The sequence below is a fragment of the Copadichromis virginalis genome, linkage group LG15, assembly GCF_057382275.1.
Source record: "Copadichromis virginalis isolate Kocher_CV1m ecotype Utaka linkage group LG15, C_Virginalis_male_GT1.1, whole genome shotgun sequence".
Lineage (NCBI taxonomy): Eukaryota > Metazoa > Chordata > Actinopteri > Cichliformes > Cichlidae > Copadichromis > Copadichromis virginalis.
This window is the reverse complement of record NC_140632.1, coordinates 4,756,070-4,783,315: the sequence shown is the minus strand read 5'-3', so window position 1 is coordinate 4,783,315 and position 27,246 is coordinate 4,756,070. Positions and strand designations below refer to the sequence as shown.

The 27,246-nt window shown below is 41.7% G+C and overlaps 2 protein-coding genes across 4 annotated transcripts in view; both read right to left on the bottom strand.

The window, feature by feature from the left end:
* Positions 1-2,941: 2,941 nt before the first annotated feature.
* Positions 2,942-12,164, bottom strand: LOC146691580 (uncharacterized). Of its 2 annotated transcripts, none has more exons than XM_085431445.1 (7): positions 11,897-12,164; positions 6,714-6,908; positions 6,020-6,149; positions 5,166-5,267; positions 4,695-4,726; positions 4,569-4,595; positions 2,942-4,271 (listed from the first exon to the last, which is right to left on the bottom strand). In XM_085431445.1, the coding sequence occupies exons 1-7, from the start codon at positions 12,054-12,056 to the stop codon at positions 3,997-3,999; spliced, it is 921 nt and encodes a 306-aa protein (XP_085287571.1). In that variant the 5' UTR covers positions 12,057-12,164; the 3' UTR covers positions 2,942-3,996. The 2 variants fall into 2 exon arrangements, with proteins under 2 accessions (XP_085287571.1, XP_085287570.1); XM_085431444.1 differs by lacking the exon at positions 11,897-12,164 and adding an exon at positions 7,290-8,687.
* A 3,449-nt stretch (positions 12,165-15,613) lies between these two features.
* LOC146691579 (bromo adjacent homology domain-containing 1 protein) overlaps positions 15,614-27,246 on the bottom strand; it is a 29,000-nt gene continuing 17,367 nt past the window's right edge. For both annotated transcript variants that reach the window (XM_085431443.1, XM_085431442.1), the window contains exons 2-7: positions 25,111-26,904; positions 22,525-22,883; positions 22,091-22,250; positions 21,872-21,951; positions 20,098-20,189; positions 15,614-19,848 (exon numbers count right to left, since the gene is read on the bottom strand). In XM_085431443.1, coding sequence (XP_085287569.1) covers positions 19,659-19,848; positions 20,098-20,189; positions 21,872-21,951; positions 22,091-22,250; positions 22,525-22,883; positions 25,111-26,884 — 2,655 coding nt within the window. In that variant the 5' untranslated portion in view covers positions 26,885-26,904 and the 3' untranslated portion in view covers positions 15,614-19,658. The remainder of the gene's footprint in view (positions 19,849-20,097; positions 20,190-21,871; positions 21,952-22,090; positions 22,251-22,524; positions 22,884-25,110; positions 26,905-27,246) is intronic.

The window sequence follows — 27,246 nt, the reverse complement described above, 5'->3', positions numbered from 1 at the left end:
TGTTTTTTCATAAATCTAATGGGTCTGATGAAAGCTAGTATGAGACAAAACCACTGCCAATTTCTATAATGAATAAAATTCACGTTTTATCATATATGTAAAATCTAGGTGTCCAGAAATAACAGTTAAATGTACTTTATCAAACTGTAACTAAAACTATCACCACTTGGGGGCGCTGTTTCACTGAAGGTGTGCTAAAACCAGTGACTGTGCGGGTTTTTTCTGGGGGGGTTGTTTGTTTGTTTGTTTTTTGGTTTTTTTACTTTATTTTAAGTCCTACCAACTTCCTGCAGAGGCTTTGGATACTTGCCGTTTTTGTTATTTAGTTTTTTAAATGACTGAATAAAGGTCACATTGACTCCTTACACCATCTTGTGGTAGAAATTGGTATTACATGAAAAATACAGACGTTTTAGCTTCAACTGAATCTTGGATCTCTTCAACACAACGCGTGCAATATTTTGGACAACTGCTTGACATAAAGTCACTGCAGCCTTTTTCTTCACATTCTCTTGGTAACCTTAATTAATATTGGAAGGCTCTATAGGAGGGAGCAAATAGCTTTGATTGGTCCGACCGTCCACAACAGTCCCAGTTTCTTATGTGGCCCTCTGAGAAATTTTTCACCTCTGCTCTAAACCATTTTTAAGCACGTGAATTTTTGTGCCCTGAAATGAATTAAAAATAAAAACTACATCCTAGAAAAATTAAACAATCTGAAACTTTTTGGGGGAACTTAAAAGTTAATATAAAAGAGGAAAAAGCTGAAAAAATATTTTATTATAAAACTTTTCAGCACAGAAAAAACGAGGAGCCTTTGGGGTCATGTGTGTATGTTATGACTGGAACGCCCTGGAACAGCCATTCTATATTTTAAAATCTTGTCAATAACAAATACCCCCACACTGAATTTAAAAAAAGGTGTGTGTGTGTGTGTGTGGGGGGGGGGGTTGCTGTAAGCAGCATAAATTGAACTAAAACATTTTAAAGAATCAAAATAAAACTTGACAAATGTTTCCATCATAAAATCCCAATCAAGCCTTTAGTAGTTCTCCTTTTCAACAGCAGAGGTCCTATTAACTCCCAAAGAGCACGTGGAGGATGCACTTTGAGGTCACAAATTTCCTGCACAGCTTTTTCTGTGTTAAATCTTTTTTGGGTGCAGATTTTTCTGTTGAAACACTGAAACTATGTGTGTCAGATGCTGCACACATTCTAAATGTGTTGTAACTTACGATGTTAGAATATGTGATATTTTAAACATTTGAGGCAGTGTCCCAGGCCCCAGAACATGAAGGAGGTCCAGCTAGCATGCTGGGAAATATATTACTTATACATCCTTTCCTTGCTCTCTGTCATTTGTGGATAATGTGTGCAAACCTGTTGATGTCAGCTAATGCAAGAGCTAGGCTTTTTTTGGCAAGTGTTTTATGATCAAAAGAGAAAAGACTTCCATGTCTTTGGATTCAGGCAGTGACTTTGAAAAGCGCAAGCCCCAAATGAAGTTCTGATGGGTGAGTACCAAGGTTATTATAGTCAGCTAAAATATTAATATAAGATATTAAAAATACTTTTGTTGACTAAAATTAAAAATATATATATTGTTAAAAGATACTCGCAGCCCCTCATTATCCTGTAGATAGATCACTTTTTATATCCCAGGTGATTATTAAAGAAGTTGACCTCTGACCTTAAGCTCAAGGTCACCAGCATTCGACCTCCTCAGTTTTTGTCTTTGCTTGTTTTCGTCTTGTTTTTTGTTGTTGTTGTTGTTGTTTTTAATTAACTTGCTCGACGAGGTTTCGATGCATGAGACTTTTCTTCTCTACATCACTGTGAGTTAGCTGATTTCAAAAAGTTCAGTGTTTTAACACCTATAACACCTGTACTGATTTTCCTAAATTGTGCCTCTAACATATGCCCTCCATTCAATATAAATATATATAAAAAAAGACTAAAACTGACACAGAAATGAGTAAAAACTAAACTAAAACTAAACATTTTCAAACCAAAAAACTAACCTACAAAAAGCAACTGACTTTTGAAACTCTGGAATTAATTGAAACTAAACTGAATTACAAAAAATAAATGGTGAGTAGCCACAGGATAGCACCTGCCACAGCTGCAATCTAATGCTTCCAGTACAGACATGTACATTTTGCTTTTGATTTAACCATCAGTCTAGTTATCATTTGGAAGTGAGTGCCATCGAGGGAGGGTGTCCTATCACAGTCATTTATAAATCTTCAGTTCATCCATAAACATAGTCTGACAAAATGCTAAATATTTATGGCCAAAAATCACCTTTTGCTTCCATTTCAAGTCTAACACATTTGATTTCTAAATACTAAAAGAAAAATGTGCTCACTCTCTGTATCGAAGGCCACAAATGCCAAATGAATTAATTAAATACATCATTAAATAATTAATTAAATGTGTCATTAATACATTAAAACTGGAAGTAACTGATTTAATATATAAGTTACTTCAAATTAAAATTCAGTTTATTTATTTAAATACACAAGAAATGTATTGACTTATTTATTTCCAATTTTAACTGATTAATGACACTTTTTTTTTTTTTTTTTTAAATGGTACATGTATTTAAAGTTCATGACCTCTGATCTTGCTAACACCACGGGGGGGGGGGCAGCATTTCAGCAGAAAGCTTTAGTTTGACTGATCTTGAGGTTAGACTGAAACATTTTGGTTTGTCACTTACTCTAAAAGTTCAATGTGATAAAGTCATGGGAACATTGCAGACGAATCACAGGACACCTGAACAATTGTGACGCACCTGCTCATAGACACATTCACTGCACACCTAGACTTTTCAAGGCTTTGCCAAAGGAAAGTGCGTGTGAGTTAAAGAGCCTGTAACCTTCCGGCTCTCTATTACAAAGTCTATTTGCTTTGGGCCAGTGTGAGTAATAGCTGAAGTTAACAGGCCAGCTAATGTTTGGCTGTGTGTGCTTACTCCATGAGGCTCCTCATCCTCAGCTTTCTTCTGAGAAAGGAAAATTCCAAGATCTTTCACAGTTCATATGCTTGGAACAATCAAATCTGCGAAAGCTAATACTGGAGCGTTCAGAGTTCCAGTATTGCAGGCTGTGGAAACTGTAGAACCAGAAACTGTTGCTCTTGTAATTCTCTTAAATCTCCACTTGAATGCTAAAAAAAAAGGTCACAGTACGTGATTTTCAACAATTTACTGCTCATCAAAGTGTTCAGCAGCCATTAGTTCTTTTTAGCTACCTCATAAAAGCCTGTTGCTGTCATCATATTAAAGTGGCCCCATGTTTGTTGCTATGAGCAGCTGATAGCTGGAGCACAGCTGTAAACCACCTCTTTCTTTTATTATGGTACCAGCCACCACCACATGCACACACTCACACACATTAAACTGAACCACAACAAGTGTTTTCACAGTGTTTGTTTTTATTGTTTCTCCTGATTTAAAATGAGACTTTCTGGGTACACACTGTAAATAATCTAAGGTGGGATCTAAGGTGGGACATCAGCTACGAAAACATCACATCAAACAGACTCGCTGGCACACATTGAGTTACAACAACAACAACAAAAAAAAAAAACCCAGCCTCTCTCTTACATCGCACACTCGGTGCCCACGCACTCGGCAACTTCTCACGCAGCGTGATGGAGACAAACATTAGCGGTGAACACAGGCCTTCGGTGAAGTGCTGTGCAGGTACCAGCGTGTGACAAATTGAGCTATTGCTATGCTGTGCGGTGTGGCTACGAATGCATCAAAGCTTTCACTCTATCCTCAGAAATAAGTCCCAATTGCTGAATTGCAACAAAACCTGTATTTGTAGGTTTCAAGTGGTTCGTTGAGGCTTTCACATATTTGTTTTGGGGTTTTAGTACGCTCAGTAGCAGGGATGGAAAAAATAAATTGTCCACACTTTTCCCTATTTGTGCATTAAAAGTGAAGCAGAAGAGTGCAGCTCTTGTCCTCTGTGGTCCACCTGCGTGTCAGTAACAAATCTGAAAGTACTGGCTGGGTGATTTGATGGGGCTCTTGTAGCTCGACGTGTCATGCGGTGCGCTCTGGCCGCTTGAGGTCTTCTGGAAGTTTAAGGTGAAGGATGGGGTTGCTTTCCTCGCCTCTGGCTTGCCGCCCCTCTTCGCCTGAGGGCGATTAGGAGTGGGCGCGGGCCCGCTGTGGGCGGGCACCGCAGAAGCGGACTTGGCAGCTTCAGAAGACCCAGTCTTTCTTGTGAGGGGGCTCAGATAGATCTGCATAGTCACTAAGTGAAGCGGTGAAGTGAGGTGAGGACGGAGAGAGAAGGAGGTAAGAGTGGAGGAGTGACAGGAAAGGAGAGCGATGAAGAGAGCGTGAAGGGCGGATTGTGGGTGTGGATGGGATGAAAGAAAGACAAAAAATAAGGGTGGAAGGGGCGAGGGAAGGCACACAAGTCATGGTGAGATGTGGAAATATGAAAAGATGACGATAAAACAGGAGCTCAAGCACGATTCGCTTCATTATAAATGTAAACAGTGGCCGTTTTGCGTTACTGGAGGTGTCAGACAGGGAAGAAGCCTACCTTTGCAGTGTGTCACACGCCTGGTTCCTGCAGCAAAGCAACACACATGCAATTCAGAGTTAAACAACGCCGGGTTTCTTTAACAGTCTTGTTCTGAATGCTGCCGGCGGGAACCAGTCAACTTACCTACATTCACTGCATCCTCTCTGGGTTTGCCGCTGTTATGTTGACGGAGAGAGAAAATGATACAGAGATGCCAGAGGACACGAGTGGGAGAGAGAAACAAAGAGATGCAGGGACAGAAAGAGAGAGTTAGCAGATCCGAAGGGAGATTTCATCCGACTATAAAAGGCTGAAATCTTGACACATCAGTTTCCGGTTGAGTAGGCCTAATTAAAGGTTTCATGTGCTCGTGCCCCGCGTTTGCTCTTGAAACAGGATGTCTGGGGCGGAAATAAGTTTGATTTAAATTTAGAAACAAAATCGGCCGTAAGTCACCTCGAAATCAGCAGAGATCCACACATGATCTGGTTTGTGAGAAGTGTGTACGTGGGCAAAGAAATCTGAAACACTGTTACACAACTGTGCTGTAAATTTGACAGACGCCTAAGTTTGTTGTTTGTGTGTAAATTTAGAAATTCAATAACAGCTTCTCACCTGTCCTGAACTTTCTTGCTGCTCGAGGCTGCAGAGGCGGGTCGTGTTCTAGCGGTCTTACACGGGCTGTCTTTCACGCTACCAGGTGGGCTCTTCACACCGCTGGAAAGACGAAAAGAGCGAGTGGGGTCAGAAAAAAAGAAGAAATGGACAGCACAGAAGAGAAAGAGGAAAGAGCCAGAAGGTAAGGAGAGATTAATTAGAAAGGTGAAATAAGAGTGGAAAGAAATGAACCCGCTTTAATAAAGATGAGCGCGATGATGAGGGTGATTCTCCGTCTTGCTTTTTCCTCATACTGAGCGGCCGGTTTTAAGTGAATGGAGATTTACCACTCTCAGTGCAATTATATCAGAGTAGCCCAGATGTAGCACCAGCACATTAAGGTGCCACAGACATAGCTTATCATGCTCTCTAACTAATGCTATCTAATAGCAGTATCATTTGAAATGTAATTGAGAGGAAGAGATGTGCAGAAAATGGAGCGGCGCTTTATTGCTTTGAAAAAGAAGAGGTTGATGTTGGGGATCGTTACGGAGCATCCGTGTGCAGTTTCTTAGATACCGGAGGCTGTCTTTCTGATTGCCTTTGCATGTTAAATAATGAGAAGCGAAGCTCGCTAATGAAGACTGAAGCTGCTTGATTAGCACACGCTCGTATACGTTAGACTTCTCTTCTGGGTGAGGTGGGGTGAGAAGGTCTGCTGTGTGAGATCGTTCCACAGTGAGCAGTAAAGAAATTTAATGCCTCGTTTAACGGCAGACATTTAAGTCGGCTTGGAAAATACACAACGTGATCTCCTGCACATATTCAAAAAGTGAAAATAATCTCCAGCTCCCTCCCAGAGGACAGGGTACCTTCGGGGTGGTGTTGGGCTGTAGTTCCTGGTTGTGGTGCTGGAGGGCAGCGTGGTGCTCTTCTTCAGAGAAGCTGTGCTGGGGGTCACCATGGGGGCTCTGGAGGGCAGAGCCAGAGACACTGGCCTGGCTGTGGGAGCAAACACACACACGCATATTCTGTGAACTGTGTTTGTTGTGAATGCTCTTTTTGTTGCCTGCACAAAGTCCCTTTTGAGAAAAAGCCATGACTGGATTTTTATTAGCATTTCTGTCGTTAAACACTGAGCACATAACTGGGTTTGCACGACTCTGGGATTAAGCAAAACAAAAATGATTTGATTCAGCTTCTCAAACACGATACTTTACTCTGCTTTGTGAGATTTATCTCTAAAATTTGAGCACACATGCTTGGATTTGATAAACTGTGATATTCAATTTACTCTGTGACTACATATAGACCTAATCAACAAAACAAAACCCGTCTCTTTAAAACATCTTTTATTTTCTCCATTATGCACATTTTTAATAATATAGTCCCATTCTAGCAAATGCACCTGAGGAAGAATGACTGAATCAAGCACATCATGTACAATCTATAAAAAAGTCGATGTCTTCTCGTGTACAGCAGGCTGAGGGATTAAAGCACTTTATGTATCGACACACCTGAAATCCTTCCACTGGCTTGTAGATATGACAGTAGATCTTTGCTCACCTTTGGCCCCCGGTGCTCTCCTGCCAGCAGCAGCAGAAGCAGCTGCTTGGTGCTCCTCAGAAATGTTGAGTCTCTTCAGGACGTCAGCCAGAGCCATCTTCAGAAGCTGGATTTCATCTTCTTGCATCTGCATTCGCTGCTCGAGATATGTCAGCCGATCGGCCACATCCAGGCCGCTGGCCGAGCTGCGGTCGTCTGCGGATATGAGGACAGATAGCATGACATGTTTTGCATTATCATTAGAAAAAAATGCTTCCTTTAAACAACTGCCTGCCTGAAATAGATGCAAGCAGCTGACTTGACATCAAGATCTATAGAAGGTGTAATCAGAGAGAGGGGCAAGCTCTTTAGCGTTCCCTTTTTCATGGCTGCACTGTAGAAATCTAATGAGGTCATCACACAGCTGGACATAGATCATCCCCGCAGACACCATGCAGCAGCGTGTAAACAATGGCGTCAAAGCACACATCCAAAACACCTCTGCCACCATCATTTCTCTTCAAGTGATTTCTGCTTCATCTTTAACTGCAGGCAATCTGTAATCCAACACGGTCACAATGGGTCAAAGGTGGCTACCATGGGAGATGCTGGAAGCTGAGGAGCAGTCAGGGTGCTTCTGCAGGCCAGCAGGGCCTTCCTCCACCCCTCCAGACTTCTTCCTCCTCTTCCTCTCCTCTCGCGAGCATACTTTTTCAGTGCTTGTTCCTCCTCTTGCTCCTATCAGACGGGCCTGCTCTCCCTCCATCTAATTTTGATCCGCTGGCGTTGACGTCCACTAAGATTTCATCTCTTTTGCTCCACTTATGTCGCACACAGACACACACACACAAGATCAGCCTTTCTGGTATTTTAGCCGCCTTTTGTTTTTTTTAGAGCATCCAAATGGTATTACAGCATCTGCAGCAGGAGATGAGGGTCTTGGTGTTTAGATCCTCTCACGTTTCCTTGGTGGTCGCCGGGTACAATCTGTGATGTGCAGTTGTGTATGACAGAGCTTAAAGCCCTTTACTCAGGATGAGAGTGTATGAAGGTGGGGGCGGGGCTGATAATGCTTAAAAACTCTGCAGTCGTCCAATCCAGCCTAAATTGTGTGTACGTGTAAGTGTACTTGCATGTGTGTCTCTGTGTGTATATGTGTGTGTGCGTGTGTGCAGACTACAATGTTAATCCCACAGCCTGAGCCTCTTTGACCCCGCCCCCACACGTAAGCCCCCTGTCACTAACAGCGCTGGAGACACAGAGAGGAAGCAGCAGAGATAAACCTGAGACACTGCTTGTTCTTGTGCCGTGAAGCTGTAAACATCTTGCACATCCACAGAGTTACAGTTTACAGTGGATGTCACTCTGAGTAACGGGGAGGATGAGGCAGAGACAAATAAAAACTAATGCATCTTTGTGGTTGCACAGGATTTAAGAAGAAAAAAACCCAGTGAAACAGGAGTCGGCTGAGCGGCATCATTTCCCAGTCGTGCTCAGCCAGAATATACAAGAAGGATCAGGGATCAGTTGCATAATCTGCTTCCTTAAGTCAACAAAAACTCTGATTCCCAACCAGGGGTGCTTTTACCCGAGGGGGTACTTATCCAGTTTGCCAGGGGCTGTGAGGATAAATCGTGAAGAAGCTCAACTAATTTGATTAAGTAAGCATTTTGGTTTGATTAAAAAGTACATCAGCATAATGAGTTAGCTGTCCAAACCATAATATCACTGTTGCATGAAAACGTGTTAGCCTCAGTAGATTTATTTTGTAACAATTGTTGCACCTTGTACTTTATTGTGATAAAAGAGTGGAGACAAGAAAGCTGAGCGATAGCTCAGCTAAGGGGAAAAGACACACAGTAAAGCACAGCCGCGGCTTTAAACTTACAGCATATGGGTTGCTTGCTAGATCCGTTTAGCTGAACAGGCTCTCGGGTTTAATTAATTAAACTGAATATACTAATAATGGTAATAGGTAAGAGTAATAGATACAGATATAAATATAAATAGTAATAGAAAAGTAACAAAAAATGGTTAAGTGACTAAAAGTGCAAAAAATGCATAAATATCTGGAATTTTAACCGAACTACAGTATAAAATAGCTAAAGGTGAGTCAAGAAAAGCTTAAAAAGGCTAAAAGTATAAAATAGCTAAAGAGTAGCTAAGAATAGCTAAAAAAAAAAAGGGGGGGGGGGGGGTTAAAAGTATAAAATTACTAAAGAATATCTTAAAAGTGGGCAAGAGTATAACAAACAGTAGTTAAGAATACCTCAAACGGACAAAAGGCAGAAAAACTAAAGTAATGCTACAACGTTTTAAAAAGTTAGCGTTAAGAACTGGTGGATAAAAAGGTAACAAGTAACACATAAACAAATAGCTTAGGGCTAATGTAAAAGCTGCCATTTGTATATAAAATATGGATAATAACCACTGTGATCTCTCCTACTTTTTTCTTGATGACTCAAGTTAGAATTTTTGACCATAATCTTAATCTTTTAAAACCACGTGTGAAGAACCAAAAGGGAATGTAAACAGTAACCCAAGAACACTGATATCATTGTGACTTGTCAGTCACGAGCAGCGGAGTTCAAGACAAGCAAGGCAACATTGCTCAGCTTATGAAATATAAAAATAAACTTAAATTAAAGTATAATGATCTCTCTCCTTTAGTCTCAGACTGAGTTGTCATGAGGCTTCATATAGAAACACAGCTAGGATTAGCAAGTAAATGAGCTTCAGTGATTTAGCATCGTACCAGATGAGTTCCCTCTTGCCAACCACCCACGGTCAACATGTGTGATGTAGAAAAGATTGAGTTTGAAAAAGCTGTTAATAACTCATTCAGTGCACTCAAGAAAAGTGCTGACAATGATGGAGAGAGGACAGCAGCTGTGACCATGTCCAATCGAATAAAACAGCCAAGTTAAGCAGGTGCACCTCACAGCACTTTCAGATTAGCATTTATGAGAATATCTCAGTCTACCATGTTTAATCAGCTGTTTTGCCAACACTTCACACTGATTTTTCATTTGAATCCCTCCCTGTTGACAGTTAACAATTAACCAGCACACTGCTCAAGCCTTTTAATTCAGCTGATTTTTCTTCATTATTTTATTTTTAAATTCTTTCTGAAAACTGTTTTTCTGAGCTCATGAACAATTGATTTTCTTTCATAGATATGTGGCACTCACAGGACAGCAATTTATAGAATATATGATGCTGAGCATAAAGTTTTAAAATGAGCCCAGTCTTAAATACAGCAGTAATATTACACTATTTCATACTGATGGGGGATTTTACTTTGAATATTTTACAATTTTCCAGATTCAGTAAGAGGACTAAATGTAACAATCCCTGATAATGCATTTAAATGAATACACTCATACCAAACGATGAATCAGATGGAAATAATAATAATAACAATAATAATAATAATAATCTCAACTGCATTGACCACTATTATATAATATGCAGTTTAAACTCCAATCACGTGGACAGGTTTGGAACTTACACTGTTGTTTGAATGCTTTCAATGTTTTCAGAATGTAGCGTCTGTGAAGTGCATAAAGTGCACGTTCAAACTATTTTTAACTCTCACTTGTTGCCGTAGTTCCTTTGAGAATCGAGTCTAAGCGCTGACCTGTCCAGGATGACGATTTTCAGTGTAATTATTCAGGCAGTAATCCGCCTCTCATGGAGAGTTGTGATTTTTGTGTAGGCATGTGATCTTCTGTTTCTCCTCCTGTCCTGACCATGACATCATCCTCGTGCTACCTCCACGCAGCCCATATGGGACTGAGATTAGAATAGCACATAATCCCAGTGCTGTAAAATGGAATTAGCAGCCCAGAGCTCAGTCTCTGCACTAACTCGGCCCTACAAAGAACAGGCAGGCACCCTCAGCGCTGCTCAGGCAAATGTAAACACACATGCAGCCCCGTGCATTAAGTATATCTGCTGTTTCTCAAACACAGTCACACGCACGCACTGCCAAGTTATCGCAGTGAAGGCTTCCAAACTTCACAAACTTATATACATTTAAGCAAAATGCAAATACGTTGAGCTATAACTGCAGCACGGAGAGCCAATGGAGCGTTTTAATCTCGGTTTGCAGCTGGCGCCTCTTGAATGGAGGAACGGCAACCGTCTGCTCGTATCAGCAGTCAGCAGCCTGACACACACACAGGCCACGTGTGCGCACGCAGTCCTTCACATGTTAGTCCACTGATGCTAATATCCCAGCAGGGACAGGGCATTTCCCCAAATCTTCTCAGATAAGACACATCCCACAACACCCACAGCTTGACTATGACTATGTCACATGTGAGAAGTAAGAGAGATGTTTAGGATTAGTGTTTGGCTTTTTCTTGTTTGACAACCAATAGGGTCCAGCAACAGCAATCTAGCAGCCTGGGAAGATCTTTTTTTTATTGGTTTTGTTGTTGTTTTTTAGCCAGTGTATTTATGAGAATGTGAAAGAAACAGAACAAAAACAAAACGTGTCATTAAAAGCAATCGTAACAACAATAATTTATGCCTGAAAAGAGAGCGATCAGGTTCTTAAAAGGTTCTGTCAGACACACCTGTTGAGTCACATTCTTCTTCAAACAAAGTTTCCAGCTCAGATTTGTTTTCATTTTGTTTTCTGGACACAAATAACAAACTGATTTGAATAAATCTGTCATATTGGAAATCATGCATGCACGAGTTCTCTTTCTCTTCATTGTAAGATTTATTCATACGCCACACAGACCCTTTACCTTAGAACCACCTGCAAAATTCTGTGCAATGCAAAACAACAGTTGTGCATCAGCTCTGCTTTTTTGGTCAGTTTTTTTTTACGTCAAAAAGCTAACTGTTCTTTTATCTTTAATGTTGGTTTAGCTTTGAGGTTTTAAGGAGTAAAATGTTAAAATGCCAAACTTGTCTCAGAGGAGATTTCACAGCTGTAACTAATAAAGTGGCCTGTGTAGTGAGAACTGTGTGTATTGCATTACGTGTTGCATCCAACACACACTCTGCCACTGTATATGAGGAATGCACAGCAATAATAGTGAAAATAGCTGTGTAATTGTTCTTTCACATACCAGCTCATTTACTTTGGGCTTAGCGTCCTCCTCCATGCATCTGTGTGCAAGCAGATGTCAGACCAAAACTACATGGAAGTGATGTACGTGAGAGAACGAGCTGCTGTGGCCGTATACCTGTCATGAAGTCAGTGTCTGGTGCCAGCAGGGAGTCGCTGTGGTAGCTCTCCTTCAATGAGGGCCTCCTCAGGAGGCCGTGGGCTGTCTCCTCCATGCCTAGACCGTGATCCAGCAGCTCCTCCATGTGACTGTCTCCCTCCGCTGTGCCTTCTGCCATAGCCCAGACAAAGTGTGCAAGCAGGATCCCACCTTACTCTTACTTACTCTCCAAAGCTTTGCTGCTGAGCTAATTCACCTTTCCTAACAAACCAGTGGACACCACCTAATGCTTTCCCTCCCTCCCTCTCGCCTGCTGTCCTGTAAGAAATAAGTGGAGCGTGCTGGCAGAGGGTGATGTCACTCATAGGACAGATTAAGGAGCCGGTAAGCCATCTGAAGCTCAAGAGAGGACAAGGCTGTGACAGTAGGAGTCTCTCTCTCTCTCTGTAGACAGGAGCCAAGGAGGCCTCAGTTAGGGAGAACACTTTGATGCTAAATAAACCTTCTTGGAAGATAAATAGCTCAACTCCTGTCTGCAAACATCCACCTACTGCTCTAAGGAGGAGGAGAAGATGAGTAACAATTACTGACCTGTATGCAGAGGATAAACACTGCCAACAAAAAAAGAAAGAAAAGAAAAGAAACAGCAGGGTGGAACCATGCAATTTGCTGTTGCATGCAAAGTTGCAGAGACGCACACAATTGCACTCCCCAAAACAGCTTACATCAGGATACCATCCGGAGTGGCCGGCTCTGGTGTACTGTAAGGATGATGAGATTCAGAGATTAGGCAGCAGAACTTGATTAATTACAGTCATCAGGAGGACAATAAGCCGGACGTGGTAATTAGACCAACAGAGAAAGAAAGAAGAGCAGATGAAAAGCTAGTTAGGCAATTGTGTCAGGGTCTCCCCCGGTGTAAGCTGGCTTTTTGTCTATTTTGCATTTGCTGGATTGATTCTTTCTCTAGCAGATGCTTCCATTTGCTGATCTGTCAAAGCAGCTTTCTGGCTTCATACATAAAGGACAACCTTGAGTCTGCAGAATGTTTTATTTTTAATATTTGGTTATCTAATATCTTAAGTTAATTCTTAATGCCATTTTTTGTGCCCTATGCTTACTGCTGTTGAAATAATTGAAATGAAAATCATGAAACAGTTTGACTGTGATCAAGCATAAATGGGGAATGCAGTATGTGAATGTTAATACATGGAAAACTATTTTGCTTCTTGCCCATCAGACTTGCTGCCATGGCGAGGTGCATCTCTGGTGGATCGATGCTGTTGTAGCCGAACTATATACTTACATAGGAAATCAAAAAATATTTGTTTTTCTCTACATATTCTATCACATCACATTATTGTCTTATTTTTACCCATGTATTATGTGATTCACCAGTATTTTAATATTGTACCTGCTTGATTAATCATTAAGCACATAATGTTTTGTACTTCAGTACAGTATTCGAGAGGCTAGTTTTAGTATAAATGTATTAAACAAAGAAATATAGAGGACAACAGGCTGTGACTTCATGTTTCTGTGTATGAATTAACTTGTGCTTCAATTATCAGAACTCTGAGACTGTTATGAAGGATGGGAGCTTTCTAATGATGACAAAACCATTACAGAAAACAAAGGGGAAAAGTAAATAAAACATAAGAGACAAAGAAACTCACATTTGAAGTATTATTCAAAAGTTTAAATAAGGTTTGGTGTTACTTTTGGTTATAATTACTATTATCAATTAAATGGATTTCTATAGTTTATCTGTATATATAACCTATAAATATATTTCGGTATGTGACATACCCATGCATGTTTTTTATCTGAATATTGTAAATTCATTTCAATATTCATTTCAATTGACCAGTGATCACCTGCTACATTATCAGTAGGGTTCTGGTGAAGATTTACATGCCTGACTTCTTTGTAATAATGTTACAATTTCCCCAACTGGTGGCAGCAGATGGCCCCGCCCCTCCCTGAGCCTGGTTCTGTTGGAGGTTTCTTCCTGTTAAAAGGGAGTTTTTCCTTCCCACTGTCACCAAAGTGCTTGCTCATAGGGGGTCATATGATTGTTGGGTTTTTCTCTGTATGTATTATTGTAGGGTCTACCTTACAATATAAAGCGCCTTGAGGCGACTGTTGTTGTCATTTGGTGCTGTATAAATAAAATGAATTGAAATTAATTATATAATAGTATGGAAAAATGCAAAAGGTGGCCTTTAAAAGATGGATACGTTTGATAAATAGTGCATCCTGTAAAAAAAATGTTTCATTACTTAAAATGTTGTAAGCTAATTTTTGATTTGGAAAAGACAGGCGGCAACATTTCCTTTTAACCCTTGTGTGGTGTTCGTATTTTTGTTACTCAGCCAGTGTTCATGGGTCTGGTGGACCCGCTAGAGTTTTGGCTTTCCAAATTAACACTATCAAACAATTTTATGTTAAATTACTCAACAGATGTTTACTTCATCCCAATTACAAGACATATGAACAGCAAACATGGTTAATTTTTTCCCTTTACCTTTGTTAGATCACATTTATGAATTAATGTGCTTCTCGTTTTTCTTTTATATAAAATGTTATAAATAAATCAGTTATAATCAAGTGGAGTGAGTGGAAAGACACAACACATTTACACGTGAAAAAATAATTAATTGTTTAATTTTTCTTTTGAAAAAAACTGAACACGGGTCTCACAGACCCGAACACCATACAAGGGTTAAACTTGGAACTGACCTATCTGACTGCGGATGTGTTTTAGAAATAAAAATAATAAGATTAGCCTACAAGAATTTTTTCTGTTTTACATTTTGTTTTGTTATTTTTGCATGAAGAAATAAAAACAATGAATTGACCCTGATCCCTCACATTTTTCTTTGTTTAAGATGAAGGCATCACAATTTCAATACACTGACATCAGTGCCATTTATTCCACCCTAAACTGCTTTCCACTGCTATCTTATTCACAAGAGGTCACCATTTATTCCACCCACAGTGAGTTTTTAATATACTCTCTCGGCTCCATTACCACGCAGCCACTAGTCTTTAAGCAGGCTGGTGCACTTGAGAGGCCTCTCAGGTCAAAGTGTGCTGCTAGTTATGTTATTATGACACACTAATCGTCCTGTGGTCTGGCTGCTGTTATCCCCGCGTAACAGGACACTAAGGCCCTGCAGTGTGGTGTGTGTGTGTGTGCTGAACGCTCCTAATGCCCTGAGGCCTGAACAGGGATGAAGGGCAAAGGCAGATAATGACTTTGTTGACAGAGGACATGAAGGGAGGGAAATCGGAGACGTGGAAAACGGGCAGGGGAAGGTTGAAACCTTTCGCCTGTTGTTTTCAAACTAACAGATGACCACGTACTGTCTAATCAGTGCCCTTATTAATACTTAAATGTAGAGGTCAGAGTAGGATTCGACCCTGTCTGACCTGAACACTGGTGTCACACCACTGACCTCCTGTGGACACTGTTCATCACTACGGCTCATTGGTGGAGGAATTTTGATCAACTCGGTATTGATCGCATACAGTGAACTAATCTCTAACGTCCTCTAAGGTTTGCACACAGGCAAAATTAGATAACCTTGAAGAGAAACACATAATCCTGTAATGGTAGGAATCTAACCCAAATAAACTTTCAAGATGACCTCTACACCTGTCAGGTGACCGCAATTAACCTGCAATTAGTTTACAAACTAAAAGCTCTGAAATAAAAACACAAACACAGAATTTTCACAAAGGACTTAAAATTTATAAATATTCTCTGAATCGAACATTAAATCAGTCGGGATGTTATAGAATTCTTCAGAAAAACAAACTAACAAAAAAATTCCAAGAGATTTTTCAGAGAGCAAGACAAAGTGACAATAATCTGATACACACATTGCTTCTCTACTCCAAAAATATCTAGACCTTTCACTATAATTTGTAACCCCCCCACCCAAAATATACGCCAACAATAAGCATCAATACAGACCACACAGAAAGCAGAATCTCAGGGGTTGCTCTGGGTACTTTTCTTTCTGTGGACACGCTTCCTGTGAGGCATCAGCACAGGTTACTCAGTGTGTGACCCCGCCACTGTGGACGCCACGTACAAACTTCCTGCCCTGCCTTGTTGCCATGTTAAAGAAGGATGCGACTGTGCCTGTGGGGTGCTTGGAGGAAATTCACTTGAGTGGATAGCTACACACAATCTGGCTGGAAAACGTGGGGCAGCCTCCTTGCTGAGCTTTCTTGATCTAATTTTCCAGGAAGTCTCTGCATCTCTCCTAGTACTCAAAAAAAAATGGGGGCAGGAAAAGAAGGAAAAGCTGCTGAAAGGGTTTAGGATGTGGCCTTGTGACTCCTCTACATGCTTCTCCAACACCTGATTCATGCCCTCTAGGGGCCAAATATGTAACAGCACATCTGGGAGAAGGGCAAGAGTGGTCATCTGATGCAGGAGGGAGAAACTTCATTTAATCTAATAATTTTCACACAGTGCCTAATTCCTGACCCTCAGTGACTTTTGTTTCAGAGGATGAAAACTGGTCCCACTTCAGCATCCGAGGGGGATCTTCTCCTTGAAACCCAGGGGGCATTCTGTCCTGTCTCAGGTGTCCCATCAGTCTCTCCCCTAATAGGACCAATCAATAAAAGCTCAGGTGACCACCTTGCCACATTCTTCCACACGGCATGTGACCTGGAAGAGTTGCCCCCCCCCCCCATTCTTGAGGTCAGGTTGGACTTTTTTTCTTTCCAGCATGTAAAGACGGGAATTCTGATAAAACACGAGCCCGTGTTTTCATGCGAGCGCTTTCTCCCCTGCCTGCTCGCGTGAGCTTCACTGTGGTCTCCACCCAATTAAAAATGATATAATTTAAAGAAAAAAAAATTCTAAATAATATTTCTATTGTTACAAATGAACAGAAATCTTTTCTATCCTGGAGCACAAAGAAAACAGGATATAGTTCATCAATTAGACACAGTATTTCCAAATAAGTTAAAATTAAATCTTAATATGTTTTACTAGATTTAAATATTTTTTTCTTACTTTAAATATAATCATTACAGATCTTGCAAAAATACTACACTGTGCATTGGCTGTCTGTTTAAAGAGTGCCCGGTGCTTCCTGGATTCAAATATCTACACTTCATTAGAAGTTGGCTGGATGGGAGATTTCCATTGGCCTATTATCTCCAACCTCAGGTCATACATCAGTCCCCATTAATTGTTTTTTTTCCCCCATTTGGTCAAATTTCAATTAACATTTCATTGTTTTTGAAACTCACCTGAAATAAACAGAAAAATAATGCATATCCTCTCGATTAGTTACGTTCATTTTCCAAAAATAGCAAGTCTAAAAATATACTGCATACACCATCTTAGGAAACTGACATAATAAAATATCCCTAATAAGGAGAAATCGTAAAGTAGGAGAATATATCTATTTATATTACCTCTTTGAAGAATCTGGGGATTAATAGAAATAATAACAACTTAAAAGCAAAAACCTCCCAATAATCAGGATTTGATTTTTGTCTTGGGTCACGATTCGTGCGGCTCAAATAGAGAAAAAAAGTTCAGGATGGCTTTAGTGTGTCAAAACTTTTGCAGGCTTTACCCAACGTTGAAGGACGGGGCGTTTGCTGCGTGGGAAAGCAGCTGGTTACTCTTGATGCCGTTAAAGGTACACGATCACGCACTCCGACACCACTCACAAGTAAAAAAAAAACGCTTGCGAGGTTAAGGCGATAGAAGAGTGTGGTGAGAAACCTGCCACAACTTACAAGTATCAAAATAGCCCACCTGCCCCTCCAAACCTCCACCCAAACGCCCTCCAGCTTGGTGCTACGTCTGCCCGCACAGTGGGTCAGGCCTCCATCCAGATGCCTATTTGAACTCTAATCACATTGACAGTGTGGATACATACATGTATATATATATATACTGTATAATTATATAGGTACGTTAGAGCTGACTGACAAATCGGATGGAATGACTCGAGCGATATCCCATGATTCAACATGTCGAGCATCGGGTTATATGACAAACACGCTGGCTGGCTGACTTGACTCCTCTACTGGTTAAGTAATAGAAATACACAGTTTGCACTGACAAAAGCAGCCACGACATCCTCACGGTTTCCTTCTACAAAGGTACAAAAAAGACACACACACACAAAGAAATGATATACAGTGAGCCCCACCTCACCCGGCGTCAATATTAAGTAGCTGGAAGTTGAACGCATGTGTAGTAATTAAGGAATGGATTAGTGCAATAGAACAAGGAAGTGAGGACTAGAAGCGCTGACGGAGAGGAGTGAGGGTGGAGACGGGAATTCTGGCTTGCGTGAGACATCCTTTGGTTTATCTTGGCAGAGAGGGGGTATTGAGCTGTATCGGCGATCAGAAAAACAATCGGGAGCTAATGTCATCCGCCTTTCTTTTGGAGAGAGGGTGCACAAATGCCAAGCGCATCACATCTAAGCTGACAAATTCATGCTTTTCTCTTTGCCGAGCGAACAGCCAACGAAACTTTTTGCTGTAAAAATGTACAAAAGATGTTCTCCACTATTTTCAGACCTTTTACTGTTTGTAAGAGAGCCACGTAGACTGAACCAAACCCTACTTCCAAGGACTGCAGGTGCACCCTGTTCTACCGCTTCAGTGTTTGATGTGGCGAGACGTAGCTGCCTGAAGCTCTCCCTGCAAGTCATAAGGCAAGTCACAGGAGTAAATGTGAAAAAGTATACACGACACCACCAAAAACCCATAAGGGAGCCTCTTCTTCAAGTAGCTGAGATTACAGTTTGCTTCGACATCTTTCACCACGTGTGTTTATTTTTTTACTGGTTCGAATCTATCGCGAGACATTTTAGTGTCACTGGTCCGTACTAAACAAAGTTAAAAGAGCCCTGCTCTAGTTTGCTCGAGTCTAGTAGGGAAAGGACTGTCTCACGAACCCCGTTCAGGTGCAATCATTTTAGTTTTGCGCAGCTCATCACTTGAGATGAAAAGGTTTCGGTCAGTGTCAGGAGAAGAGAAGCTGCTTGTTTTGGTTTTGATTGCCTGAAAGCTTCCTTAAAAAAACTAAACAAAAAAAAAAAAACATCACACATGGCGACAGTTATCCATTCACCCCGGAGTCACACTTGCTCTCCATTCTCTCTGACACGCACGCGCAGACTCATGCGGGTTCGAAATCGGGAGAAATGAGACGACACTCTCTATTAGCTGCTCCTTCACTCTCGCTGCTTGAGCACCGTTAACGCCGAGCGGACAGCGCAGGCCTGTGTTCCCCAGCAGCGCCTCTGTGCCGGACCATCCCTGAGCCACTGGCTTACAAATGGAACAAACATGATTGTTGTGCTAAGACGCTTGAGGGGAAACACAGTCCTGACAGCAGCCCAGCTCGGCCTGGCGTTCAGCAATTCTGGCAGGGAAGCGATTGGAGGCTGAAACCTCAGAGTGTGGTGGAAGCTTTTAAAAATTAAAAACAAAATCTGATCTGAAGAATGAATTATCACTCCTTTCTCTTCCAAAACCAAAACCAGAAAACATTGGTGCTCTGTCTACCACATTCCAGCTAAAGGGATCTGTGCTTCGTATTGGCCCAATAGACAACCTCACCCCATCACCACCCCCTTCCCTCTGATTGTGAGGTGCTCACTGGATAAAAACAAAACAAAACAAAAAAAGTCCCTCAGCCCCTTCACTCCCTCTTCTTTGTGCGGGATGGGGCGGTGCTTCATTGACGATTAATTCAAAAGGTGCAACAGCCCTCCACCCTCTACTGCAGATTCTTCAAGATGCGACCGTAACGAAAATCGTAGACGTGCCGGCAGAGATACACCAACTCGGGGTCGACGTCTGTGGGCACACAGCGGTGGGAAGGAGGGGCAAATTCGGGGCGGCAGGGCACCATACTGGCACTGCCAGGCGGGGCACCTTCAGCACGCCGCTTCACCAAGGCACAAAATCTAGGAAGGGAGAGGAAAATGAATTAAAAGGCAACTTTCCTGCTTCTCTGCCTTCATTTTCTTCTTTTCACAAAGGTTGTCACGGTAAGTGTTCATGTTCCTGCAAATTCATTAACAGTTGTAGTGTCACCAGTGTGTGATTTAAAAAAAAGCTTCCACGTGTCGTCAAAGCTGAGCTGTTCATTTCAAACTTCAAACCTTGTGAAAAGACTTTTTCTTCTAGCAACAATTACCGTGTTCGTTACTTACCTACAGTACTGGGCTAGTGGGAGAACATAGCATCTGTCTTCTATGCAGGCCACGCTATTTTCATCCTGATGCCGAGAGGCGAAAATCTCATTCTGAAATCAACAGCAGGTGTGAAGAGTCACATCTCTGTTAAGCGTTTCCTATTGTGCTCGGCGAATAATGACAAAATTACACTTTTGTACTAAGAGCACAGTGGGAACTATAATTGTTCATTAGCAACAGGATTTTGCCTTTTTGTTTCTACCTTATGTACTGCCAAAGACACACACACAAAATCCTGCTCTGTTCAACACGTGCCATTGTAAAAAGAACATTTCTAGAAGTAAAATCGTTTATCTTTCCTGTTCTTGGCTTGTGCACGTCTGAGGTCAGAGAGATATCATTTTTGGGCTTTATGGTCAGACTGAAGAGCAAACTAACTATCCACAGTTTCAGGGCAGAGCAGCGACAGTAGCCTCCTCATTGCACATAATTTTCTTACACATGTTGCACGAGCACAAACTGTTCCATCGATAAAAACTGCATTATCTTTAAACAAAGTGATAAAAATTAAATAAAGAATAAATTTCATGGCTGCGGTGGTGTGCAAAAGTCTTGGGTCACCCTTCAAGAAGAGACAGACTTTCTTATCATCTTTTAAAGTGGTCTTGAGCAACAGTTCGAGGCTTTCTAAGGATCTTTCAAAGTTTTCTTTGCTTTTTCACTCACTTTCAGTCCAGTCCTTGTACCTGACCATTTTCAGTAAATGATTAAGGTTTTTTTGTTTGTTCACACTGACCTGTGAATGATTCAAGCATAAAAAAGACACCTAACTCAAGGGATGAGCCTGTCTCGAGTCTGCACATAGCAGACAACTTAGAGAAGCACCTCTTTTACTATCAGCCTGCTGCAAAAAAACATCATTTGCTTCAATTTCTTTAGCTGAATCAAAAGACGCCAAAGATAAGACAGCTGTAAAACTGTATTTTTGCACCAACAAGATTATTCCCAAAGAGCTATTAGCTGAACATGTGACACATGTCAGCATGGTGTGTAGTATGCCTTTAAAAGATTTGAGGAAACTGGACATGTATCTGAAAGCCATGTCCTTAAAAACTGGAAAAAGACCAGACTCAGGACCCGAGAGATACATCTGGCCCTTCGGTTTTGGGGATCTTGTCATAAATGATGGAATTATGAACAGAAATCTACCATACAATACTATCTGGATTGGTAACTGTTTCTTTTTTCCATGAAATGATCCCAAACACGCTGCTAATGCAGTAAAACCATACACAGTGGAACACTGTCAGTCATGGATTGGCCTCCCCAGAGCCCAGAGCTAAACATTACTGAAGCAGTGTGGGATCACTGTAACAGAGTACAGAGAATAAAATCAGCCAACATCCAAAGAAGAACTCTGAATGTCCTTCAAGAAACCTGAACTATTATCCTTGCAAATATTTCAATAAACTGCTGCACCAATGTCCCATTTTCTTAGCTTAATATATAGAAACGAATAGTGGCTCAAGACTTTTGCACAGTGCTATACTTTATATATTTTGACTTCATCTATTCTTACACACAACACATAAGCGCACACACACACACTTCATGGTGTCATTTTTTTCCTTAGAGGATACTGATTACGTAATCCTTCGCTAATGGAGTAAATCAAATAAAGTGTTTTTATTTGATGAATGTTGATTGTACCTTCTCTTGTCTAACATACACACAGATCTGTGCTGTTACTGTTTGTCTGCACAAACATCTTGGCTCCAAATCTCTGCCTCACCTCACAGTGTGTGCTGGGATCTCTGCCTCCCTGTGTGTGCTCAGGTCGGTAGTACCAGAAAAGACTCATCATCAGCTCTCCTGAGGGATCACATTAAGACACACACACACACACACAGAGGTAAACAAGCTTGGCCATATGTTCCTCCGGTCATCCATCAATACACATGCACCACTGTATCGCATCATAATCTCCCCCCTTCTCCTGATCTTTTTTTACCTGTTTTGGGGTCCTCCCACAGCGCTGATATCTTGGCAACATATGGGAGGGATTTCTTCCTGGGGCCTGATCGTAGCAGCACAGAGTCTCTCACACGTATCACTTCACCGTCCCTCTCGACTCCTTCGTAACATTGCCGCAGGGCCGTCTCATCCTCTCCCTGAGACACACACGAGCGCGCAAACACAATAAGGAAAGATATAATTCTCATTATAAAGACAAAAAGGAATCTGTCACACAAAGCTGTATGGTCAAAACACAATTAACTTTTCCCTCAAGAGACAATTTCTTTGTCCTTGTGGAAGGCAGTTGTGTTGATGCTAAGGTTTCCACTGGTCAGGTATTTGGAATAGAGAAGGTTTTCCTTCGTTCAAGAAGCTCTCTAATATGCTGATCATCTTCATCGTACAGAGATGGACTCTCAAAAAACCTACCGCGATGAAGACCTCCCTCTCTGTGGGCATTCCAACAGGTAGCCAGCCATTAGTGGCACGTCTGCGGCTGACCCTCTTTTGTTTGGTGCTGCTGAGGCTTGGCACAGATGGCGACTCCTTTGTCGATAGCTGTGCGCGGCCCACGGACAGAGAGTCACCGGAGGGCTTGGTGCTCTTTGGGCACTCCTTGGCTAGCTTTAGCCTAGCCTGGGGCTGGTCTCGTCCAGACAGGTGGTTCAGTAGGTGGGGTTTAGTCTGCGTGGAAGTGGGCACGCTGGACAGAGGGCAGCTGGACATGGGCATGGTGGGGGGAACCAGAAGGGAAGGGTTGTGATCACCCTGAGGGGAGGGGTAACCCTCTGAAACAAAAAGGTGACAGTAACAATAAGCAAAGGAACTTCTGAACCCCATCAAATGGTAGATTGATTGATTGATTGATTGGTAATTTATTTCAACATGTGAACAATATACAAGTACATTTAGAAAAGAAATGAGAGAAAAAAAATATACTATACAAATTACATACAAGAAAACATTCTGATTAATTTACATGTTGAAAGGGAGTGGGAAGAAGTATACACTTATTTAATCCCACCCCTGTCCCATAAATTATCAGTGAATATTTAGTCAGCTTCCTTACTGATATAATTTGTAATAAAAATAGTGAACAGATTTCTGATATACTATATACTATAATATCACATCATGAATTTTTTGTTTGTTTGTTTTTAAATAGAGACATTCACTTAATTTAAATATTTTCCTTTTCTTTATAGATCGAGAAGATCATATTTTTATAACTCTTTTTGAACAGTTTTATGTTTGGACATTGCTTTAATTCCATATTCAGTTTGTTCCATAGTTTCACTCCTTGAACAGAAACACAAAAGCCTTTTCTTGTAGTACGTACCTTCATTGTTTTGAAGTTACAAAAACCCCTTAAATTATAACTTCCTTCTTTCAAAAAAAACATACTCTGAATATTACCTGGCAGTTCTTTATTTTTTGCTTTGAATAGAATTTGTGCTGTTTGGAATTTCACTATATCGTCAATTTTCAATATTTCAGACTGCAAAAATAGTGAGTTTGTATGTTCCCTATAACCTGCATTGTGGATGATTCGAATTGCTTTCTTTTGAAGAGTAAAAAGTGAATGTAATGTGGTTTTATAGTTATTGCCCCAGACCTCTGCACAATAGCTTAAGTATGGTGAAACCAGTGAACAGTAGAGAATATGAAGTGATGTTCTGTCGAATACCTGTTTTGCCTTGTTTAGTACTGCAATGCTTCGTGATACTTTGGAATGAATATATCTTACGTGAGCTCTCCAGTTAAGTTTTTCATCTGTTATTACCCCCAGAAATTTATTCTCACTGACTCTTTCAATATCAACACCATTTATTTGAATCTTTGCATTTGTATTTAAACTACTATTTCCAAATAACATAAGTTTAGATTTATTCAAATTTAATGATAATTTGTTTTTACCAAGCCAGAACTTCACTTTACTTATTTCATTAGTCATATCCTCCAATAAATTCTGCAGATCATCACCAGAGCAAAAAATGTTTGTATCGTCAGCAAAGATGACACAGCTGGCTACTTATCTTTAGCATAAGCCACATGAACCTTAAATTATATATACACACACATAATTTAAGGTTCATGTGGCTCATGCTAGATAGATAGATATATACAGTGGAACCCCGACTTACGAATACCCCGTTTCACGAAAAATTCAAATTACAAAGGGACTGAACGGCAATATTTCTGTAGTAACGAAATCCGCTGGCTCTGATTGGCTGAGCCTACAATGCCCACAAAGCCTTCCGAATCATGTGACAACCCCTCGGCTTCCGTACTAGCGCTTCGCTGTTTCACTTGAACGACGTATTGTTGTTCTAGTTAGCAATTAGCCTATAGCCTATCGTTCAGCATCGCCTCACTCAAAACGCGCAATGGGTGCTTCGATTTACGAAAGATCTTCAGGAACAAATTAATTTCGTAAGTCGCGCGGTTCCACTGTGTGTGTGTGTATATATATATATATATATATATATATATATAATTTTTTTTTTTTTTCTGCTTAAAAGTAACCTGCTTCTTTTATCAGTCTAGCTACGTACATGACACATGACACATTGTAACCGAAAACTTTACAATAAGCCTAAAGCTCCTTAGCCACACACATCTAAAGCAGTTACCTCATTCTGCAGGCAATTTAAAAGCTCATGGCAAAAGACAAAAAAGGACTACATAAAACAGAAAGGCTCCACTTGCTTGATTTCACAATTGGCTTGAGGCATATCATTTATCAACAAAGGACTCTTCAGAGTCTTTAAGTAATAGCTTTATGTCTAACTATTGGAATAAAGGTTTATTTTATAATACTGGCAAAGAAGGCTAAAAAACAGCTAAAAAACAGCTAAATCAAAGAAGTGTTATCACAAAAGAACTTGCCATCATTGTGAGCAAATCCTCAAGTGGCCTCAGAAAACCACTTAAGACGGTGATAATTAATAATCAGCAATTAATACTGAACATTTATGAAACCAAATCTTGGGGCATGGGGGTCAATCCACTCACCTGTTTTGATATTGTGCGTGCATCCACTGCATCCTGTGCTAAAAGAGCAACCCCTGCTGGTGACAGGAGCCATCGCTCTGTAGGTATACCCACTAATCCCGCAGGCGTCACCGTAACAGGGTGAAGCCACAGAATTGCAGTAGGCGGGGTGGGCTAGTCCCGATGTATGTGACACCTGCTGCCCCAGCAGCTTGGAGCCGCTCATTCGGCTAGGGCACAAACTAGATGGGGGCAAGTTAAGAGGTCGCGGGGCCATGGTGGCTGAAGTTGTTCCAGTGTGTGTGGGGTGGGCGATGTGTACGTAATAGCTGGAGAAGCAATGGTCGGCGGTGCAGAGGCAGGGGTGAGGGCTCAGGGTGAGCGCTGTGTGTGGTAGGGAATGTGTCAGCGATGGTGAGGTTACTAGGCACTCGCGCTTCACAGGGCTCATGGCTGAGTTAAGTGGCTGATCGTCTGATTCTCCATAGGGTTGCTGGCCTAAAAAGAAGGCCAAGCCGTGACAGTAGTCCATTGAGCGCTCTGCAGGAAAGCAGTAGTACGGGCTCAGCTCAGTCTCCAGCTGTTCCTCTTTCACTTTCTTCAGTGGGTATGCTAGCATACTGCGTGACTGGTAGCCCGGTTTTGTCAGTCGATGGGTGCAGCCACCCGTTTCCCACTCCACCTTTGGCTCAAAGCCTGCCTTCTTGCAAGCTGTGCAGCCACTGTGCAGGGGAGGGATCTTTTTCCCCTTCTGCTTTTGTGTGCGTCCCTTGTGCTGAAGTTTGGCCCTCGAGTGCGACTTTTGGGTCGGGCCCACGACGGGAGCCTTGCAGTCTGAAGTAACAGTAGCTGTGGGTGCAGCCTTTGCTCTTTGTTTACTGGTAGCAGAGGAACTGGTTAGCTTCAGCAGGGCTGCGGCATTAAGTCCAGCCAACCGTCTGGGTGCAGGAGCGTCAAGGCACTCCTGACTCATCCCCAAACTTTCATCCCCTCGGCTAACTTTGGCCCTCTTGGCAGGCTTAGAGCTTTGGTACGCTTCAAGTTCATGAGATGTGGAGCCTTTAGTGTTGGTCCCTCGCAAAGCCTTAAGACCTCCGCAGACACCACCTCTCACTGGATCTGCATCCAGGAAAGCCCCTGCATTTATGGGTTCCTCCTGTCTCTTGGCCTGTTTGGCTGCTGGTTGGGGATCAGTGGCTCTTTCTAGTAGCAGGCTGTTTACCGCCTCAGCATTGAGAGAAGCCAGTCTCCGCTTGCGTGGCTGAAAGACTCCCAACCGAATACTCTTGCTATAACTTCCACTGCATGATTTTAATTTGTTTTTTGGTGACGACTTCTCCTCTTTTCCGTCACTGCTTTTCCTTTTTTTGGACTTGGATTTGTGAGATAATCGTCTGCGGCCATCCTTTCCTTTACTTTCCTTAGACCTCTGCTTTTCACGAATGTTTTCCTCCAGTCGGGTCAGGAGGACATGGCAACTGAGTCCTTCACTTTCTGAATTCCCAGCCCTCCCTCGCAAAGGGTACATTTTCCTGTCCCGTTTCTTGACGTGCCTCCGGTCCACCTTTCTTTTCTGCTCTGATCTTTCTGTTCTTTCCCTCTTGTCATTCATCCTCTTGGCCATGTTTCTGTCTTTTTTAGTGACCTCGCTTATCTTCTTTGTCCTGCCAAATCGCAGTGTGCGCTCAGGCCAGGCGCCGTCCATGGCACCACCATGTGGCCAAAGGCAGCTGTTGTCCCACCACTCTGGACTTTGGTTGTGCCCAAGGGAACCCTTCTGCCTTGCGTGAGTCATCACATGCTTGTCTATGTGGCCTAGAGAGAAGAGATGAACAAGTGGTCAAAACTCCACTTTTGTGCTGATTTTCTACTCTTACACAACAGATCTCAACCAATCCCTGGCCTTAACTCAGTAAGGGTTAGTCGTAGGGTGTCGTAGTATTTTAACCACTTTCTAAACAAGAATATATTTTAAACAAAGTCTTATAAAGTATTGTGCAAGTCTTAAGCCTTTCCTCTGTTATATTATTGGCAAAGACCAAGGAACTGATCGTGGACTTCAGGAAGACCAGGAAACACTTGACCCCTGTTTCAATCCAGGGGGTCAGTGTTGACATTGTGGAGGACTATAAATACCTTGGAGTACACATTGACAAT

Bases quoted from the DNA above. Each gene is read 5' to 3' on its own strand.
- LOC146691580 (XM_085431444.1), bottom strand. From the start codon at position 7,458: ATGGAGGGAGAGCAGGCCCGTCTGATAGGAGCAAGAGGAGGAACAAGC. The intron at 5,268-6,019 runs GTACCCTGTCCT...TCGTCTTTCCAG, and splicing joins AGCCCAACACCACCCCGAAG to CGGTGTGAAGAGCCCACCTG. The intron at 4,272-4,568 runs GTAGGCTTCTTC...CGCTTCACTTAG, and splicing joins GCGTGTGACACACTGCAAAG to TGACTATGCAGATCTATCTG.